Source organism: Pteropus alecto, unplaced genomic scaffold (assembly GCF_000325575.1).
Source record: "Pteropus alecto unplaced genomic scaffold, ASM32557v1 scaffold226, whole genome shotgun sequence".
NCBI lineage: Eukaryota > Metazoa > Chordata > Mammalia > Chiroptera > Pteropodidae > Pteropus > Pteropus alecto.
Genome location: NW_006440132.1, coordinates 7,010,243 through 7,030,876, shown reverse-complemented (window position 1 = coordinate 7,030,876; position 20,634 = coordinate 7,010,243). Strand labels below are relative to the sequence as shown.

Sequence of the window (20,634 nt, the reverse complement as noted above, 5' to 3'; positions counted from 1 at the left end):
AAGGAGCCCACGTGAGGGGCACCAGAGAGGCGCAGGGGATCCTACGAGTGAACCCGTCTTGCAGTCCTCTTCCCAGTCTAGCTCATACTTGGTGTTGGTTAATTATTTCTTGAAAGAATAATTGGACGTCAAAGACGTTAAAACAACACCGTAATGCCTAACATAATAGCTAAGTCCATTTTTGCAGACCGAGCATTTTAAAGTTGAGTTCAGCAGCAGGCTGCCTTCCAAGTTTTCAGAGAGAATTTATTCCAGTGTAATTGCGCAGGGTTTACTCTGTGCCATGTTTTGGGAGATGTGATGTGAATGACAGGGGTACTTTGGGCATCAGACCTATGATGGTTACAATGGGAGATCTAACCGGAGGGCTGGGGCAGAGTATGTGCAGGGGCAACAGGAACCTACTGAGGCTTTTGGGGCTTGGGTGAACTGGTAGAACTGGGTGGGTAGTATGGGTCCGGATCAATGCCCTAGCAATGGAATGCCTTTATAAAGGTGAATAAGAGATTATTGAAAAGTTGACTTTAAACTGTAGAGGATGCCAGTGAATTGTACACTTATTCTCAGATTTGCTTTTCAAAATCTGTAACCGAAACCTGTTTTATACCTCTTTATTATTCCAAGTTAAAGAGGTAGAGAGACTTAATACTATGGAAATATGACACTGCTTAGTTTCCAGCTACTGGAGTTCTGATCTATGTTTAAATAACAAAGGTGGTGGGAAGGAATGAGGAAGAGTGAAGAAATAAAATGAAGTCACTGTGATCAAGCTGCTAAATTGTTACAATCAAGTAAGCCGAGGCAAGAGGAAATGATTCTATTATTGCTTTGACTAGCCTGGGAACTTAAACTTTTCAGTGTGCATCAATGCCTGGATGTACATTAACTCCACAGATAACCATCTGAGCAACTCAGGAAAGAATATCCCATTAATCAGACTGATACCCGGAAGATTATCATTTTGGATCAAGCCAGAGTCTAAGAATGTGGGACTGATTCTTCTCAAAAATATACTTTTTATTATAAAGCTTTTCTTCTTCTGAATACTTTAGGTATTGCCTAGTTGTTTCCTGTTTCCAGTTTGCAAACCCTAAGACCTTTGAATAAAACTTTGTTGCTTTTAATTTTAGCAAAGCCTCCTGATTCATTTATGCCCAGTTGACAGGAAGTAATGTATTGTGTGCACTGGAGTCAGGGATAGTACCATATATTTCACATTCATTTATCTAATTTTGATGACAATATCCTCATTTTATAGATTGGGAAAACAAATGTTAGGGATAAATAATTTGCTCCACATCATACTGGGCTTTCTCTGCAGTGCCTGCTAATTAATCATGCTCCTTCAACTCTAGGGTAATTACTGTTCATCCCCCCACTCCATTTAGATCCCCTGCCCAACATTTCTTTCATGACACCTGTTCCATGTCTGAGTTTATTGATAACTGAAAATAATTAGGACTATCTAAGATCCCAGAGTCAAAAAATTTTAAATGTTGCTGTTTGGTGTAATCTATTTTTCCTCTCATTCTTGATTGAAAGATCTGTTCCTACCCCCAACTCCCACTAATTTTACCTTAATCTTTCACTCTGATCCATAAGAGTATGAATGCAACAATATGAATGTCTTGAAACAATGTTGAGCAAAAGGATTCAGACATAAGAGTAAATATTTTATGATTTTGTTTACATGAAATACAAACAGGCAAAATTAATCTGTGCTGTTGGAAGTCAGGACAGCAATTACCACTGGGGAGGGTGACTAGAAAGGAGACCAAAGGGGCTTCTTAGGGTGCTGGTCATATTTATTGATGTGAGAATGAATTATATGAATGTGCCTAAGTTTGTGAAAATTCATCAAGCTCTACACTTTACCTGCACTTTTTAGTATGTAATTTAAAAAAAAGTAAACAACGAAAAAACATAAAAACCCATTAAACTATTGTGCCTCCCACATATGTACATGGGATTTTGCTAAATGCTGTGAAGAGCATAAAAAGAAACAAAGATTAGTAGTTGCCAGACACTGGGGAGGAAATGTGGGGAATAACTGCTTTGACGAGTATGGAATTCTGGAATGATGAACGTTTTGGAACTAGATAGAAGTGGTGGTTGTATACATCATTATGAATGTGCTAAATGCTACTGACTTGCTCATTTTAAAATGGTTAATTTTATGTTCTGTGAAATTGATCTCAATTAAAAAAGAAAATTGTTTCACCAAATGCCATATGGTATTCTGGGGTGGATCCTGGAACAGAAGAAGATTGTTAGTAGAGAAACTGGTGAAATACAATAGTTTGGCCAATTTTATTGATAGTTTTTTTTCTTGTTTTGAGAAATGTACCACGGTTATGTAAGATGTTAACATGAAGAAAAGTTGGGCGATGGTTATATGGGAACAGTACACTACGCAACTTTTCTGTAAATATAGAATTGTTCCAAAACAAAAATTAAAAAAGAAAAAGAAGGCTGTTGGCCACTGTAATAGGATCCCAGCTTGCATAAATTAGTGATAAGATCTCGAGCAAGTTGCTTCTCTGCAGCAAAAATAGATTAGGATACACAAGTAATTTTGCATGGGTAAGGATGGTAACCCTCTCTCCCTCCAAATCCAGGTCAGAATCTCCAGGAATGAAGAGCTGTGATTAAAAACAATGAGAAACATTACCTTAGCCTACTGAGGAATCTTCACAATCCAGATACCACTACAGGGATGACAGAAGTGAGAAAACTGATGGATGACCTCAAAAATTCTTTCCAGTTTTTAAATTCTGACTTTTCACTCTCAGGAAACATAACTTTTCTTGGGTAGTCAAAGTTTGGTTAAGAACTAAAGCCATGTGGGAGTTTTTCTGGGGGATTCATTTTTGATTGGAGCCTTATGTTGGAGTAGAAGCAGATTAGAATAGATGGCAAGGCGAGCCCTCTTTAAGCAGGCTTTGAATAGGTTTAAGCATAGATTTGATTTACTAGGAAACAGTAAGGGACTGTAACAAAGCAATGTTCCAGGAAGATCCACTTGGCAAGCAGAACACAGGGGAAGCTGAGATGAAGCAGGAAACTGAGCCCAAAGGAAGCCACAGGAGTCCAGATAGGACTAGAACACTTAGCCGAGTGGTGTTCATGGGAAATAAACAATATTTCTGCTGTGGAGAAAGAAAAAGCCACTGGGTCTAATGATGGTTGGAGTTCTATCTTTGTGAAATGTTATTTGTAAATTCATGATTTGAGAAATCTATGTAGATTAGAGAGGTAATATAGCATTATAGTTGAGATTATGGGGATAAGAGCAGTACGCCTTCATAGGGTTTACGAGTTAATACTTGAAAGCATTTGGAAGAGTGCCAGGCAGACAGGAGGAACTCAGTAAATGTCTGGAGTTGCTGAGCATCTATATGTACAGGGTGCTGGGCAGAGCCATGGAAAGCTCTTGCTGTGACAGAAGAGCAGTGCCCTTGCCTGTGAAAGAGCAGCATCTGCTGGTCATCCAAGGTGATGCAGGATCCCATATTTACAAGGGTCTGGCCCAGTTCATAATCCAAACAAATGTTGTAAAGGGCATGGTCAGTGGGTCTTTCCCAAAAGCACACTACAAACAAGCAGGATGAAACAGTAGTCATTGCTTTGAACAAGAATGCTCTTTATTTGTACAAAGCACTATAATTTTCTCAACATTCTTCACTCATTTCAACAATCTTCACTGTATTCATTAAACAAATTAACAGTGTCAAACTACACTTCACTACCTGTCAACTGCCTTAGAGACAAATATGTGCTTGGAGCACTAAATGGAAAGAAAAAAACTAAGAAAGGGCAACAGAGATACTTTAAAAGCAGTTAAAAAAGACTGTTGGTGTGTGGGGGCGGATTAGATTCCTGAGTGCCATTGGATTTCCCTTAAGGTTTGGTGAGGTTTACAAAATCACTTTTAAAAGACATAAAATTGGAACTAAAAAATCAGAGGAACCTGCACTTCGGGATATTAAGTAGGTTAACAAAGTTTCTGGATTGGCAAAAGTGAGAAAAGGAGGGAGAAAGTGGGAGTGGGGAGAAGAGAGGCAGAAGAGAGACAAAAATAGAAGCACAGGAGAAAGTTGTGCCTAGAAGAAATAAAGTTTGGAACTTGTTATGAATTGGAAGAATGAAAAGCCATAGTCACAAGCCTAGAAGATGCACTACAAGATGACAAAGCCTGGAATTTTATACCTTCCAGGTGCCGATAAATCCTAAAGCTAAACAGTAGCAGACAGTGAAGTGCATATAAGACTAAACCATCTTCTAAGAGTAAGACACTGGCATACTTCTTGACTAATTCCACTCTATACTGCCGATTTAAAAGCATATATGCCCAGAGTGCAGCCACCCCACAGGTCAAATGCCTGTAGGCAATATAGAAGGGCCCCAAGCCCCATGGGTCTGTAAAACCAATATTCAATTGTCAAGTGAAAAGACCACAGCTTTTTAGTAGTTTCCTAACGCTAAACCATTCTGACCACTTGTAATAAGCTAGTATTGCCAAATACTGTATAAACAGGCTGACCATGATCTAAACCTCAATTTTTCCTGAGCTTACGACTGCCTCAGTGATCTGGAACACAGCAAGTGGGAGGGAACTGGGAATCAAAAACTGCCTAATCATATATATAAGTAAACAAAAGAGATCAAACCAATTGATTAAATTATCCATTTAGAATCCCTCTTGCCAAAAAGTCATAACCTTTAGACTGATTAAGCATAACAGGATTCTGCTACTTAGATGCTCTGAGTCTGGGAAGCCCTGGTTTTGATAATTACAGCCAGTTTTCATTTTGATCTTCTCAGGCTCTTCAGCCTCAGGCTGCTCAGTCCAGTAGGGAAAAGTTTCATATAAACATATACCACATTTCAGAGTAGTACCTTCGAGGTGCCACAGTCTCCTCACTCTATTCAGTTGTCTACTTCCTCCTCTTCGTTCTGTTCTTCTTCTTCCAGTCTTTCCTCATCTTCGTCATTGTCCTCATCCCTACTCTTGTCTTGCTCTTCTGAATCTGTTTTTCTGTCTTTGTCCTTCTTCTTTTGCTCTGAGGCTTCCTTCTTGCCTTTCTGTTCCCTCCTATATGCTGTTAAGGAGGAAGGAGGTAGGCAGGGTTGAACCAAATGGATTGCCGCCACTAATTCGACTCAATAACTGGAAAAGCTGAGGCAAAGAGGGAAAAATAACCTGCCCAGTGTTATAAAACAGACCCAAGGCGGTACCAACTGAATTGGTTCTGAGTCACATCTAATACTTGCTTAGTGGACGTAAAAGGACCCAAGGTGAAAAGATTTAGGACCAGGTGAACAGGTAACACAGGATGAGCATCTACTTGACTGAGAAAATAAAAAGGTCATTACCTTCCAGAGCTTCTTTTAACGGGGTAATGAACCGCTGGAACTCCATCTCCTCCATGGCTGAGAGCACATCACTGGCATTCAGTGTCTTGCGTTTCCCTTTCATTGCGAAGTTGTTGGCACTGAAACAAACAAAAAAAATATTAAGGGCCATCAGACCCTGTCTTGCCGCCTATAGAATGGGTGGAAAAAGGAGACCCAGAGATGGAATGAGAAAGCCCATGTCTTAGATGCATGGATTTATGTGATATGGTAACTCTCTCCTTTCCTGTACGAAAGGATTAAAGCAAAGTTATTCTGGTGTTTTACTTGTTTCAGAACTTGCAAAAACTGGATGAGAGCTGTGAACCTCCCGCCACTAAAATAGGACACATTACGGGGGGGTTGTGGACTAAAAGCCACAAACTCCGACCCAGGGGGTCTCTCTGCATCTCCCTTATGCCACAGTCCCAGCTAAGCTCTAACTAGCTCTGCCCGCCTCACCAGGATGTGGCGTACAGCACGAAGACGCTGGCGGCGCGGGAAATGGCGCTCCGGGCCTCCTTGGAGATGTTAACACCGTCCGGGAGCTGTGAGAAGAGAGGGGGTGAGAAAAGCTGCCGGCCCAGGGCCAGCTTCCCCCACTACCCGTTCGTCCGTCCCTGACTCATCTGTCAGTCCAGATGCTCACCGCCTCCTTGATGATCCTTGTGATGACGGCATTGGGTAGATTTAGGTCCTCGGGCCTCTCCGCCATTGTCGCCGCCGGGGCCGGCCCTCCTCCCCAGGCCTCTTCTTCAAGCACCTACCACGTCCGGACTTCCCGCGTCGCCAAAGTCTGACCCAACGAGGCTTCCGTCCCGCCCCACGTTGCCCACATTGTGTCCCATACTGCCCCGCGCGCTACACCCTCCCTCTTCCACCAGCTCCGCCTCCACCTCAAGTTGCCGGTACATCCGAACGTTCCCTGCCGATGTGGTTTCGGGCCGCCGAGACTTCTGTCCGGCCCCACTGACATCCGGGGTCCTTTCCCAAGTCTTTTGTCTGCTTCAAGCCAACATCGTGTCTGGAACTTTTTCACGAAATTAAGTAGGGCTCACTAGGGCTTCCGTCCCTTTCCCATAGTGCTATGCGCCGCTGCCTGGCGACGGCGCAGCCTGGCGGCTAGCTTGGGAGACTGAGGCGAAGACTGAGCTGGTGGGGCGGGGCTCCTTTGGATGAGAGGCGGGACCTGGGGGGAGGGACCCACAGCCCTCCCAGCCCCAGGAGGAGGAGCAAGGTTGTCCAGTGGGCTTCGGGCTCCAGTGGTGCGGCATCTAATTTGATTTCGCAGAACTGTAGCCCTTCGAGGCCAGGTTCTCCTACTTCCCTTTTCCAGAACGAAGTGGAGAATCTTTCATCTCTTACCGGAGCTGATGTCCCATCCTTAATCATTCCCCTCCTAACTTAGTAATAATAGTATTAAGGATAACGGTTAGTAGAATTTTTGAATGCAAAACTTGCCAGAACAACGTCAATACTGGCAACATAGAGATGAACATGGCTAGACCTCGGGGATCAGTTGAGGCTGGTTAGCTAACGAAGGGCGCCAAGCAGCTGTTTGTAAGAATAATACAATATCACATTCGCGTTAAAAAAAACCGTGTTAAAATATTTTTTTAGTTCATTAAATTGTTCATCAAAGATCTTTACCAGTCAAAAACATTGCCATAGCTTTACAGTGGCTTTTTAAGTTGTATATTTTCATATTATGTACATACAAATTGTCCTCACTCCCACTGAGTGCTAATTCTTTTTTTCCTTGAAACATGTCTCAAGTCACCCTTTTGTTTTCCTGCTTTTGATAATGAGTATAGAGAAATATTTCCCTATTATGAGAAAAGCAACAGCAATTTAAGGATAAATGGCAACCGAAACTGCTTCAGTTAGAAACTGTAGGGTCTGGTGGGAAAACTTCACTTGAATAGAACAGACCTGGTTTTATGCTTTGAGTCCAAATTAAGATCTAGATTGCATGGCTAGTGTGTAATACTCCCTACTCATGTGGTTATTGTTCTGCAGAGGGCTAGAAAGCTGCAAGTTTTGCTTTTGTCCTAAACCATTTGTAACCATGGACTTGCCAGATGACAGCCAGTGGGATGAAACCACCTGTGACTTAGCTGTTTGTCAGCATCCACAGTGTTGGGCAACTATCCGCCGGATAGAGAGGGGCCACCCTCGAATCCTGGGCTCACCTTGCAAAACTTCTCTGGATGCTAACGGTGAATTAGCCAGCCCCTGTCTCCTTCCTTATAAGATCTTTGAACTGTTTCTGTTTGGCTCCCTTTTGACATGTTACATGTTTTCTTTGGTCTGCTTTCTCAGAGAAACTCCCAGTGCTCACCACTGTAAACATCTCAGATTCCTACTTCCGGGCCAAGAGACGTGCTCATCGTCATTTATCAGGATTTACCTTCACTAAGCCTCACTCTTTATTGTATCAGGGTTCAAAGTTTGACTCCAAATTTCAAGGCAGGTAAATTATCATGGAATCTTCTTTTAAGAGCCTACTATCTCAAAATTCTGGGTTGACTTCCTTTACGTATGTAGTAGACTTTGGGAAAGCTAGATTGAAAATAAAACACCAGTTCAGTTAAAAGTGGTGAATACACAGTGGGAAACTAAAAGAAAACATTTTTATTGTGTTCTAGGAGTTGGTTAAAATGGGGGGTGTATTAGTTTGCTAGGGTTACCATAACAAAGTACACAGACTTGGTAGCTTAAACAGCAGAAATTTTTCTCAAAATTCTGGCAGTTAGAAGTCCAAGATTAAAGTATTGGCAGACTTGTTTTCTTCCGAGCCCTCTCTCCTTGGCTTGTAGGTGTTATCTTCTCCTGAAGTCTTAACATCCTCTTCCCTCTGTGTGTGTCTATGTCCTAATCTCTTATAAGCACATCAACCATGTTGGATGAGGGCCCATCTATATGACCTCATTTTACCTTAGTTACCTCTTTAAAGAACCTATGTTCAAATACAGTCAGAATCTAAGGTACTAGGTTTAGGACATCAAGTGAATTTTGGTGGACACAGTTCAGCCCATATCAGGGAATATCTTATCAACTTCTATAGGTCATCAGAAAACTCTGCACATATTGTCCTTCTTATCTTTTATTTTTAGGTATGAAACGATTTGTAAGCTCCTGCGGGCAGAAGCAATGGCTTTTTCTTTTGAATCTCCTACAAAATTTAGGCTCCCAGTTAGTGCTTGCTGATACGTGAAGCTAAGGGAAAGGTATCTGTAGAAAATTCAGACTTTTAAAATTCAAAGACCCTGTTATCTGGCATCAAAGCACTAGTGGTGGCTCTTGTAGGGTTTCTTGTCTCCTGTTCTAGTTGAGGAGCCTCTGATGATCTCTCTTAGGCTAAAGATAGTATATGAAAGGGTAGGACTACTTTCAGGTTGTCTAGGACTTGAGCCCCGGGAGAACAGCGACTTCTCCCTATTAGGGCCTATGAAGGTAACGACCGTGATATCATTTGTTTAGTCACTCATTGAATTCACAGGTATATCGTAGTGGGGGCCACTTTGCTGGACACTGAGGATACAATGCAATGGTAAACAAGATACGGTCTTTACCTTCAGGGGACTTTTAGCAAAGAACCATTCATTGTGATGAGTGTGATGAGAGGAGTGCCACTAAGGTGTATGGAGGCACACAGGAAGGATTCCTAACCCAGGGAGGGCACTGTATTCTATATAGGTGGCATTTGTGCCTAGACCTGAAATTAGAGCAGTTTAGTGAAGTAGGGGTTGTAGGTGGGACGTGGACAAGAAAAGTTCTAGACTACAGAAATAACACATGTAAATCTGGGAAGCAAGAGGAAATTCTTTAGGTATCAGGAAAATAGTTCAGTGTGTTTGGAACGTAGACCAGGGATGGGAGAATGGCCAGAGATGAGGCTGGGGAGCTGGAGTAAAAGCAGAGGCTTACATCATGTAGGAGTTGAGTCTTTAGCTTACACTTCTTTGCAATATTCATTCATTTATACATTTAACTTGTTTTTTAAAAAGATAAATAGCAAGCAATATGAAAATGTAAGGGGACGACATTCTTTTTTTTATTATGGTAACTATATATAACATAAATTTACCATTTTAACCATTTTTAATTGTACAATTTAGTGGCATTAAGTACATTTACAGTGTTGTGCACCCATCACCATTAACCATTTCTAGAACTTATTCATCATCTCAAACAGGAACTCTATACCTATTAAACAATAACTCCTCATTCCCTTCTCCTTCCAGTTTCTGATAATCTCTATTATATTTTCTGTCTATGAATTTGCCTATTCTAGGTACCTCATATAAGCGGAATCATACAATATTTGTCCTTTTGTGTCTGGTTTATTTCACCTAGCATAATGTCTTCAAGGTTCATTTGCATTGTAGCATGTACCAGAACTTCACTCCTTTTTAAGGCTGAGAAATAGTCCTTTCTGTGTATATACTGCATTTTGTTTATTTAACATGTTTTTGAACATCTGCATCAAAGGTACTTAAACTTTGGATGTAACTATAGCTAGAGAGAGAGGAACATAGGCCGTGAATTCAGTTTGATGCAACAAATAGTTGTAAAATGTTTACAATGTGCAATGTCTGTTTGGGAGCTGTTCCAGGAAAAACAAACAAAATTTAAGGAGGTGGTGAGCCCCTACATTCATTTGGTAAGTATTAAGCCCAAGGTTTTCTGTAGATAAGTAGAAGGCTTTTCTTTATGGCACTGACTTTGTCATCCCAAGAAGTCCTTTGTGTCTCTGTTTCATGTTTGGAAACTCATTTTTTTAGGCCTCAGAAGGATTTACCTGACAAAGATTTGATCAGCTGTACTGATAGACCTCCAAAAATAGGTCACAGATTGAGAAAGGTACTTCCTCAGCATTTTCTCTTTACTAGTGGGAATAAAATATTTGCCTTTATTTAGCATTCTTCCTTGGATGACTGTAATCTGAATGATGATGATGATGATGCTGGTGGTGATAATGATGATGATAATGATAATTATCTAACATTGGGCCCTAACTATATGCTAGGCTCAGTGCTAATGGCTTTACATGCTATACTGTTTCCAGAAATCACAGACAACAGTGGTTTTGATTTCTGACATTTGGCATAGGCAGGAATTTTCTGTTCCTATCCTATATAGAACGTGTTCAGCTACTAAGTACACATTGTCATCTAATAATACAGGGAAATTAGAATACTGGAATGTCAGACCTAAATTGGGCCTTGAAGTCATCTACTCCGATGTCTTTCAAATGTTTTTAGCTATTACCTACAGTAAGAAATATATTTTACAACAAAAGTATCATGAAACAATCCTTACCTTAACTGCGGGTGATGTATTCTGATATTTTCTGTCGTGTTCTATTTTATTCTATTTCATTTTTAAACAATGTAGGCTATAGTTCACACAATTCGATTTTATGACCTATGAGTACGTTGCAATTATAGTTCGAATAACATTACTATGGTTTATCTCATATATTTTACAGTTGAGGACACTGAGGCCCAGATAGGAATTGATTTGCTAAAGCAGTTACCTAGTTATGGGCAGAGCTAAATTAGAGTTTAGGAAGAAAAACCCTTCTACTAATCCACAGTAAGAGAGATTTGCTATTCTTCGCAGTCCTATTATCGATGCCTTTTATTTTTTTCATGAGAAACTTCACTTTTCAATGTTATGGTGAAGAATGTCAAGGACTAAGAGAGGGTATATGGGTTTGAATGGTTGAATGAACAAAGCACTTTTCTCATTGACCACTTCAGAACAAGAAGGTTAGATTAAATTAGTTTTAAATTAATTATTTGAATAGATAATACATACCCATGGTTCTAAATTCAAAAGGCATAAAAAGATTTACAGTGCAAAGAAATATACCCTGTTCCCCCAAGCCAATCAGTTCCTTTTCTTGGGGACAACCTTATTTTTAACCACCCTCCTTTTCCTACTAGGGTTATGGACTAGATGATTTGTAAGGTGTCTTTGAGCATCAGTGTTTTAGTATCTTAAGTGTGAAAAGAGTTAAGACTTTAACTTTTATGTAGACACCTATAATTGTAGACAGCCTCTAAAAGTAGAAAACTTGCTTTCATCTCTATTACTTCCCTTCCCTGCTCCCAAATTGTATTATATTACCTCCAGAGGATCTAAGTCTTTGGAGTGGAGTGGGCAGAATGAGTAGTGTTCCCTTAGGTAAGTCCCAGTGTACCCTCATATGGGATGGGGTTGAGAGTTGCTAAATTCCACCCTAATGTCACAGGGAGGCAGGGAAACTATGCACTTAAAAATGCTCGCTCTTACAGTACCTGTACTAATATCTGTTTTCTTGGGATGGGAAATGTCTTTTCATCATCTTGTGAACCACCATACCTTTTTGATAATTCAGTCCTTAGTCTGGTACTGAATACCATCAGGAGCTGGTACCTTTAAGCCATACATAGGCATTTTATCGTCCTCTTAGCTTCCAGTGCTGAATTTGAATGAAACACAACTTCCCTGCCCTCAAGATGTTGGAAATATGATTGTAATCTGGATCCCTGAAGAACCAGAGAAGCATGTGAGGTGAGTATCATGTCTAGAACTTAGAGGCCTTCAACTTTTATGTTCTACAAATCCCTACTGTCCTCTGTAGGCCTCTTTTTTGTGATATTTTTAGCCACCTCACTGTAAGTAGCAGGAGGCCAAGCAGAGAAAGTCATAGTCTCTTGCATCTGCCTCTTGCTACACTGGAATTCTATTTTAATACACTTTGAGATTCATGCCCGGACACTTCTCTACATCAAGTTTTATGTAGCAGTAAATAGCATACAACATAGGGCCAATGTATTTGTGAAGTTTGATTAAGAAACAAACGCTGACTATTAGTTTTTCTTATTATCCATCAGCAACTAGTAAAACAGTTTTCAGTGAAGTACATGACTCTTTGGTTTCAATCCCAAGGCCTAGTACAGTGACAAAATGAATAGCATATGGAATTTGTGCAACAAAGTATGACAAAAGCAAAGGCCTGAAGACTTGCTAATATTGACAGCCTTTAAAAGAAGGTGTTTTTTTATGTGACTGCTGAGGCTTTCAGATTCTGTTAAGTGACTGTTTAGAGATGATGAGATTTAAGAATTTTATTTATTTTTCTTTTTTTAATGATCCTGTGAATACTTCTTTATATATGCATTTTTGTATGTATAGTATATATATATGTATATGTGTACATATATATGTGTGTGTATATATATATGATATATATGTGTGTGTGTGTACGTATCATATATAAATATACAGTGTAAAAAACAAAAACATCAGGGTTCATTTCCTTTCATTCAAAAAACCCAGACGTAGGTGGGCCAAGGCTAGTATGTCAGATCCATGAGGTAATCAGAACCAGAATTCCTTCTAGCTTTCTGGGTCATTATCCCTAGCCATGGCTTCCATCTTCTAAGGTGCTTCATGGGGGCTTTTAAGGTCTCAGAGGCTGCTAGGGCTCCAACCAGCATAGCCATGTTCCAGGCAAAGAGGGGGAAGAAGATGACAGAGCAAAAATAGTTGAGCATCTTCTCATGCTAGGCAGTGAGAATTCAGTGGAGAACCAAATAGACTTGGTCCCTGTTCTCCTGGAGTCTTATGGTGGTGGTGGTGGGGAGAATTCAGACATTACAAACATCACCACACCTAAGTATATAATTACTAATTTGGATTAATACCAATAAGTAGTGTTCCCTTAGGTCAGTCCCAGTGTACCCTCATATGGGATGGGGTTGAGAGTTGCTAAATTCCACCCTAATGTCACAGGGAGGCATCATATACATGTGTATATATATTACTGCTACATAAAATTTGATGTAGAGAAGTGTCCGGGCATGAATCTCAAAGTGTATTAAAATAGAATTCCAGTGTAGCAAGAGGCAGATGCAAGAGACTATGACTTTCTCTGCTTGGCCTCCTGCTACTTACAATGAGGTGGCTAAAAAGAAAGTAAATAAGTAGATTGTATGAGAGAATGGTGGGAAACCTAATTTAGAAGTGAGGGTGGGGGTCTTGCTTTTAGCAGCCTCTGAGCAACAGGTACCGCTGGGCTCCCAACCTTCCATCTTTGAGTACTGAATAGAGGATAGAAATCTTTATGGCCATCACTCACAAATATCCTTGATGCTTTTGTTTAAGATGTCTGGGAATAAGTTGTGGTTATTCTTATTTCAAGTCCAGCTGAGAAGAGTATGGTTCCCAGCCAGGATGGGAAGAAGAAAAGAAAGACATCTACAGAGGTAAGTTTGATGTTGTGGCCAAAGCTTTATGATATTACTCTGTAGAATTTACTCTTGTTTTCTTTTTAGATATCTTAACCCCTCCCCCCCAACGTTCTCTCTTTAAATGAACAAAATCTGCAAAAGGAAACCCCTATTAAGAAATAATTCCCAAGTCATTTTCTATTCTGAGACCCTTTCCCTATTTCCTCCCTGTAGGAAAGTGAAGAGCACCTTGAGATGTTAGGAGGAACTGTTGGGTATTCAGGGGGAATTTTTAGTCAATTAAAAACTAATTCCCAGTATTACTGAAATAGAGCTTCAATGGACTAGGAGTCAGAATACCTGGGCTTGTAATTTGAATTCTAGCATTCATTGGGTGAAGATAGACTTGGATGAGTTACCGTACTGGTAAGTTGCTACGTCCATGAGAATGGTGTCTTGGTCCATTTTGTCCATTGCTGAATCCCAGCCATAGCCCTGTGCCTGACACATTATTAGCCAATAAATATTTGTTCAGTTTGTTCAGTGAATAAATTAATAACCTTTTGGGGAAAAAACCCTAACAAAGCAGCTAATCTCCATGTGGTCTGAATTCAACAAGAGGATTGGGGAGCAAAAGAGGGGAGAATGTGATGGCCCTCATAGTGCAGTCTAAGGAGGGCGCTGCTGCTGGGGTAGGCGTGCTTCAGGTAGTTCTTCTCATGGTTTCTCTTCCAGAAAGACAAGCCACCTTGGGTTCTCTCTAGAAAGCAGAACACAGAAACACAGTTGAGACCTCCAGGGGTAATTGTGCCTCCCTCCTCCCCAGCACACACGTTTGAGCAACTAAGTTCAGAATTCTTTCCTTTTTGGAACCAATTTGACATGTTACCTCAGGAACTACTGAAGTAGTAAGTATTATGTAAGCCTGCTTTTCGTTGAAGCTGAGGAGGGTCTAGGCAGTGTGCTCTTTCTGAGTAGGGAGGGGAGAAAACAGTCACACTGCTTGTTCACTGAGTTCTTTGACTTTCCAATACGCAGTGGTGACAGTAATTACCACCATTTATCAAGTACCTACCATCTGCCAGTCCCAATGCTAAGTAAGCACATTACACATATTCTCTCATTTAAACCTCCACTAGGAGGTAGCTCCAATTACACTCTTCTTTCTATAGCTGAGTTTTGGTAAGTGGGAGGCAGAATGGATATATGATTTGGTGTGAGACAAACTTTGCATTTTATATTGAAACGTATACTGGCTTTATGAATTTTGGTGATTTACATAGCCTCTTCAGGCTTCATTTTCCTCATTTGCAGAGTGTTGTAAGGATTCAGTGGTATAGAGGTCATGAGCCTGACATATAGTAAATACTTAATCTATATAGCTGTAATGATTGTAGTTGCATTCGAAAGCTCTTAGTGAATGAGCACTTGTTGGTACAGGCCTTTTAGGCCCAAAATGGACATTTCTTCAAATTTGGAGCCTTTCTCATCTTCTTCTTAGACGCGTTCTCTAAAAAGAACTGTTGCTGACTGTCTGGCTATCTTTGTTCCCTTCAGTCTTTTGTCAGATGAAGGTAAAACCAACCTTAGTCCAGAGATGAAGACACAATTGGCCATGATGAAAAAGAAACCTCCATTGGAAAAGAGCCGACCTGACAGTGCCATTTCTGCTAAGATGTTTTTATCTGTACACCGCCTCACCCTGCAAGTAAGAGCTGGGGAGCCTCAGAGCAAGATGTCTACGTGCAAGTCCAAACTCATCTCTCTTCCAGGCTATAACGGTTGACTTTTTAATTCTTCTTTCTCTGCTATCTTTCCACTCTGGACCCAAGCCCCACAGAAGGGCTGGGCTATATGCAGGTGAAAGCAAATGTATGGGGAGGGGTCTGAGGAGAACAACATTCTCTATTTCTTCTGCATTTTGTTCCCCCAACTTTTCCCTCTCCAGAGCCCCTGGTACAGTAACACGCACACTGAGTTCTCAAAAAGTACTTGTTGATTAGATGGATAAATGCATTGGGGGTATACATTTTGGGAAAGGAAAAGACCTATAGTAGAGCTTTTCTTCCTTTTCTCCAGAGACCAGCGTTGAGATATCCTGAACATTTTAGGAAACTACATTATAACCTGAAGACAGAAGGCAGGTTTTCTGCTGCTGCCAGGTCTCCAGGTACCATTCCCCATCAGCTACATTTCTCATACTTGATTTTGGTGCCAGTTCAGTTATACTTGTGGCCACAGTTATACAGGGTCACATGTAGAACTCAAGAAACTGCAGTTTTAAGAAACACCTGCCCTGTACCCTCTAGCTGCCTGGCTTGGTCCTGACCAGGGGAGAGAGTTTCACCATGGTGGCTCAGGGCACAGCAAGTAGCCCAGGAGAGGGTGGGAGCTGTCAGGGAGAAGAGGATTGAGCTGGCCGTCTGGTCACCAGGTCATAAGAAGCCACCGCAGCAGCAGGAACAGCGGCAGCAGAAGCAGCAACAGAGGAAGGTGAAGACACCTACTAAGAAACAGGTAGAGCGGCAGTGAGAGGACCCTGAGGACTTGCTGGGACTGGGACAACTGGGTGCAGCCTGGAACGGGAAGGGATGTATGAGAGGTGGGATTCTCTCTGTTCTCTGTCTGGTTATAGATACAGAGTTCCTGTCTGGTTGTAGATGTTAACTTCTTTTTAAAGACTTTTTAAAAAAAGTTTCCTTAATTTCCAAAAGTCCTAATTTAATTCCTCCTCATGTGTGTTTCAGGAAGCTAAAAAGAAACCTGAGAGTGATCCAGGGACCGAAAGCACTTTGTATAAACATGTTGGTGCCATGGCTTATGACCCGTGCTATTGTAAGGAGAATATGGGTTGGGAGTGACAGAATCCCAGGATGTATCTGAGGGCAGGAAAAGCTGAATATGTTTGTCATTTGAGGACCTGCCTTGTCAGGCACTTAGAATTCTCCTTGGAGTGCTTTGTTTTGGCTAGTCTTCCATGCATCATTCTTCCATCAAATATTTATTAAGCAGGCAAGCTGGACCAGATTTGAGAGAGGACCACGAACACGAGTCAGAGCCATTTTCCCTCAGTTCCTACTGTAGAAAAGACAGAGTGGTTTGAGGAAGATGAGCAAGCCCAGGTTACTGAAGCGAAGACCCCTAAAGGCCTGTTGGCCAGTGACACAGTGGGGAGCTGGGGCCCTTCGCTAGAGCCCCAAGAGAGTTCTAAGGAAGCAGAGTCCAGGGCTCTCCACTTCTGACACAAGTTAATCTCTGCAGCCTCAGGCTGAAATCAGCATATTATCCTGCCCCATATAGGAGACAGGTAGCCATTTCTTGATAGGTGGTCCTTTTCCTCTAGTGTTCATGCTGGAGACAAGAATGGGTGTCTCGCCTTTTTGGAGTCCTTATCATGTCTGAGCTGAAGGATTTATTTACCCCAGTCCTTCTGATATTTCTCAGCTTGTGTGCAGAATGGGAAGGAAAGTGGGAGAAGGAATCCTCCTAAACTTTAGAAGAGTCTTCTGCCCTACTCAGACTGGACACTGCTGACTGTAATGTGAAAATGACTGTTTAATCATCAGAATTTAGTCTGTAATCCTGGGGCACTGGGAGGGTTCAGGTGAGGTGTTGCTTGGGAAGGATGCTACTCTCTTGGTGTATTTCCTATCCCACTGAACTCTCTGATAGCAGTGGTGTCCTCTAACTCAAAGATCTAAGAAGACTTCTGACCTTTTCGTGGGAGGTAGATGGAACCAGGGCTGGGTCCAAGGTGAGAGGTGACTTGTCCAAGGTTATTACCCCATCCAGGTGATCAAAACTCCCCCAAATTCTACTTTGGTGCATTTAGTTTCTCTTCCTGATGCCTCCAATAGGAGCAGTTTTGCTTGCGTGATTGGGGTGCCCCTTTGAATCATGTTCTTAGAGCAGTGGCCTGTCCTCACTGAGTTGAGACAGGCCTTATGGAAGAGGTGATTTTTGCATTGTATCTTGAATATGTGTAAGAATTTTCCCGATAGGGAAGAGAATTCCTGAAAGTGGAAATAGCCCGTACAAAGGCATCTTGGAGCAGCATAGCTGCTCAGGGAACACTGAGTTGTCCATTATGGCTGTGGGGTTGGGTATTTAAGGGAGAGAGGTAGGTAGGGGCTTGTACAGGCTAAGGTTTTTGACCTTTTTTCTCCATGTCAGTGGTGTTCCACCTTGATTGCACATTGAAGTCAACTGAGGAGCTTTGACAACCCTAATTCCTAGACTGCACCCCAGACCTATTAAATCAGAATTTCCGGTGTTGGGACCCAGGCCTCAGTGTTTTTTAAAATTCCCCAGTGCTTCCAATGTACAGCTAAGGTGGGAACCAGTGTTGGTAGGGAGTCAGCTCAAGTGTTGAGCAAGGGAGTTCCTTAACTTGCTTTGCCTTTTAGCATAATACTTCTGGTGGCTGCTTGGAAGATGTTCATTTAGAAAAATAAGAATGGAAAGAATGAATGCATTTCAGGACTAACTGGCCATACAGCTGATGCAAAAGAACCCTAGAACTAGAGCTTTTTTGCGGGGAGGAGCTTTATTTTCAGAAGCCAATATTGGGTACATTAGGGATGGAGCAAGAAGGTCAGAGGAGTATTCAAAGACAGAAAAGGTAGAGTTAGGGCTTCTTTTGCTGCTATGCTGTTCAGGTTCCCACCCCTTCGTTTTCTTGGAGGAATCCTGGATCTTTTAACATACACTTTACCTTAACCTCTAAATCTGTAATAGACGTGGGTACAGTCCTAGGTGAACAGAATCACAAATAGAACTCAGAAGGCCTATCTCCCCTTTACATGCCTCTGAGGTCCTGTCTTGTCCTGGATGGGGAGTCACTTGTAGACTAGGGGTCAACAAGAAGCCCAACAATGGGATATGATAAACCAATAAGAAGAGAATTGAGTTGACTTTGTGGTCACTAGGTCACAGAACTCTACCAGGTTGTGAGAGTGACGAAAAGCAGCAGCAGCCGATGAAGATAAATGGCCCCACTTTGAAACAGGTGAGAGTGTATGAGGGACATTCTGCTAGGACCCCGATGTTATCCATTACTGCAGAACAAACTACCCCAAAGCTGAAGTCATAGTGGTTTGTTATTTCTCATCATTCTGTGGGTTGACTAGACAGTTTGTCTAATCTTGCCTGATGTCACTCATGCAGCCACATTCATCTGGAGGCTGCCCTGGGGCTATTGGTCGAATTCCGTTAGTTATTTCTTCTATGAGGCCTCTCCATGTGGCTAGTTTGGGCTTCTTGACAGCACGGTAATCTCATGCAAGCACTTTCTTAAGGGATGGGCCTGGAACCGTAACAGTGTCACTTCCGTCACATTTTTTTTTTTTTTTTGGTCAAAAATCACAAGTCTAGCCCAGATTCAAGAGGAGAGGAAATTGACTCCATCTCTTGATGAGAGGAATAGTATGTGCATACAGGAATGGGAGGGATTGTTGGCAACCACCTTTGGAGGCAATCTACCCTTAACTGAGAGCTGGGAATGGGGAAAAGTGGATTCTAGCTTCATCTGGTCAGCCTGGAGGGCAAAGGATGTGGTACAAACTTCACTTCAGTGTCAGTAGGTGGGATTTTCTCCTGTCATTAGATGTTAATTTATCCAAGAAAAGCATCATTTAGAAAAATCTTTTGTTTTCTAAAGTTTCAAGTTTCCTTACACTTAGTCTAATGAATTCCAGGATTCTACAGAGAGACCACAGGTGGACTATGCTGAGAACTACCTGGATTCCGTCCCCAATGAACAGAGTAAGTTACTAGGGTAGATGAGCCTTAGGAAATACCTGAGGACAGGGAGAGCTGAACCTGTGTGGACCAGGATGGTTCACCTCCCTGGATGACACAGTCCTCATCCCTGAGAAGGGTCTTAAAGACACTCCAGCCCTTCCTTTTCTGTCCTCCATTTGTCATAGTTGGGAAAAGGCTACAGATACAATTAATGGCTGGATCTTCTTTTAGATCCTGAACTGTCCAAGGAAGAACCCACTAACGAGGACATCGGTACTCAGATGGAGGTTGTGCAGGAAGCCCAAGAAAATACTCCAAAGGACCTTTCAGCCAGTATGTCTAGAACAAGTTGGAACCCTGAGCTCAAACTACTGAAGATTCTTCAGGGCACTGATTATGAAGACGAGGAGAACCAGGCCTCTGGGATACAGAGTGAAGGGTCTATGGAGGCATAGGCAGAAGACATCAATGGGGTGGCCTTATTTCACAGCAGGATGCTTAGAATGCTGAGGACAGTGACCTTGGAAACAAGGACTGAAAGGAGAGGGGACTTCTGCTCCTTGGAACCTTTACCAGGGCCTGAGCTTAGGGATTCTGTTTGCTTCACTCACTTCTACTTGCCTCTAAAATAAGTAAGGGAGAAACTTAGATTTTTTTTCTCTTCCATTAGGGCCAAAATAATTTTGGGGATTAAACACAGCTGCTGCTTAATCAAAAGACTCATTCTTGTTTCTGGTGGGAAGAGGGGGGAAATATTTCTTGGCATCTGTTTTCTGAGTCACCTTTATCTCCTCTCTGAAACTCTGAAAGGTTTCCAGTTGTAGGAAGATGAATTTGACCTGTGGGAACCCCTTCTATGTTCCTAGCTTTTCCTCATTCTCTGGAAATGGTTTCTTTTGAGGATGGCATCGACATCATTATCCAATAATATTCATTGTGTTATGTGTATATGCATTATGTGTAATATTCCTGTGCATGTGGCACAGGACTCGTATTAACCTGAAAGAGTATGAAGTTCCAGCTTCTAAGCTGCTGAGTCTCCAGGGAAGTTTCACTGATGCTCATGAAAACAGAATTTCAGTCTCAGTATTGCTTGAACTTGGTTTTTGGAAGGATTTTTTTTCCCCATGTTTTTGTTCTTAAAACTTTTTAATACAGAAAATTTACAAAATTACATAAAAGTAAAGAGAATAATATAATGAAGTTCTCATGTACCCAATAAAAACTCTGGGCTCTATGCCCCATAAGCTGGGGCAGGGGCAGTTGGGGCCCA

General features: G+C 41.7%; 2 protein-coding genes across 4 annotated transcripts; one reads left to right on the top strand and one right to left on the bottom strand.

Moving 5' to 3' along the window:
• Positions 1-2,286: 2,286 nt before the first annotated feature.
• On the bottom strand, positions 2,287-6,313 carry POLE3 (DNA polymerase epsilon 3, accessory subunit). 3 transcript variants are annotated; one of them, XM_006917112.3, is made up of 5 exons: positions 6,044-6,313; positions 5,857-5,942; positions 5,377-5,495; positions 4,900-5,102; positions 2,287-2,642 (listed from the first exon to the last, which is right to left on the bottom strand). In XM_006917112.3, the coding sequence occupies exons 1-4, from the start codon at positions 6,107-6,109 to the stop codon at positions 4,930-4,932; spliced, it is 444 nt and encodes a 147-aa protein (XP_006917174.1). In that variant the 5' UTR covers positions 6,110-6,313; the 3' UTR covers positions 2,287-2,642; positions 4,900-4,929. The 3 variants fall into 3 exon arrangements, with proteins under 3 accessions (XP_006917174.1, XP_015448877.1, XP_006917173.1); XM_015593391.2 differs by lacking the exon at positions 2,287-2,642 and adding an exon at positions 2,649-3,592; XM_006917111.3 differs by lacking the exon at positions 2,287-2,642 and having other exon boundaries at positions 3,620-5,102.
• Positions 6,314-6,592: 279 nt separating this feature from the next.
• Positions 6,593-20,063, top strand: CUNH9orf43 (chromosome unknown C9orf43 homolog). The gene is made up of 13 exons (XM_025050434.1): positions 6,593-7,613; positions 7,717-7,867; positions 10,182-10,260; positions 11,858-11,958; positions 13,592-13,655; positions 14,355-14,527; positions 15,177-15,327; positions 15,699-15,789; positions 16,054-16,136; positions 16,367-16,454; positions 18,548-18,627; positions 19,316-19,382; positions 19,593-20,063. The coding sequence occupies exons 1-13, from the start codon at positions 7,394-7,396 to the stop codon at positions 19,814-19,816; spliced, it is 1,572 nt and encodes a 523-aa protein (XP_024906202.1). The 5' UTR covers positions 6,593-7,393; the 3' UTR covers positions 19,817-20,063.
• The last annotated feature ends 571 nt before the right edge of the window (positions 20,064-20,634 follow it).

Bases quoted from the DNA above. Each gene is read 5' to 3' on its own strand.
- CUNH9orf43 (XM_025050434.1), top strand. From the start codon at position 7,394: ATGTGGTTATTGTTCTGCAGAGGGCTAGAAAGCTGCAAGTTTTGCTTT. The intron at 15,790-16,053 runs GTACCATTCCCC...TCTGGTCACCAG, and splicing joins TGCTGCTGCCAGGTCTCCAG to GTCATAAGAAGCCACCGCAG. The intron at 16,455-18,547 runs GTAAGGAGAATA...TGTGGTCACTAG, and splicing joins GGCTTATGACCCGTGCTATT to GTCACAGAACTCTACCAGGT.
- POLE3 (XM_006917112.3), bottom strand. From the start codon at position 6,109: ATGGCGGAGAGGCCCGAGGACCTAAATCTACCCAATGCCGTCATCACA. The intron at 5,496-5,856 runs GTGAGGCGGGCA...TGTTTGTTTCAG, and splicing joins GTGCTGTACGCCACATCCTG to TGCCAACAACTTCGCAATGA. The intron at 5,103-5,376 runs GTAATGACCTTT...CCTCCTTAACAG, and splicing joins GTTAAAAGAAGCTCTGGAAG to CATATAGGAGGGAACAGAAA.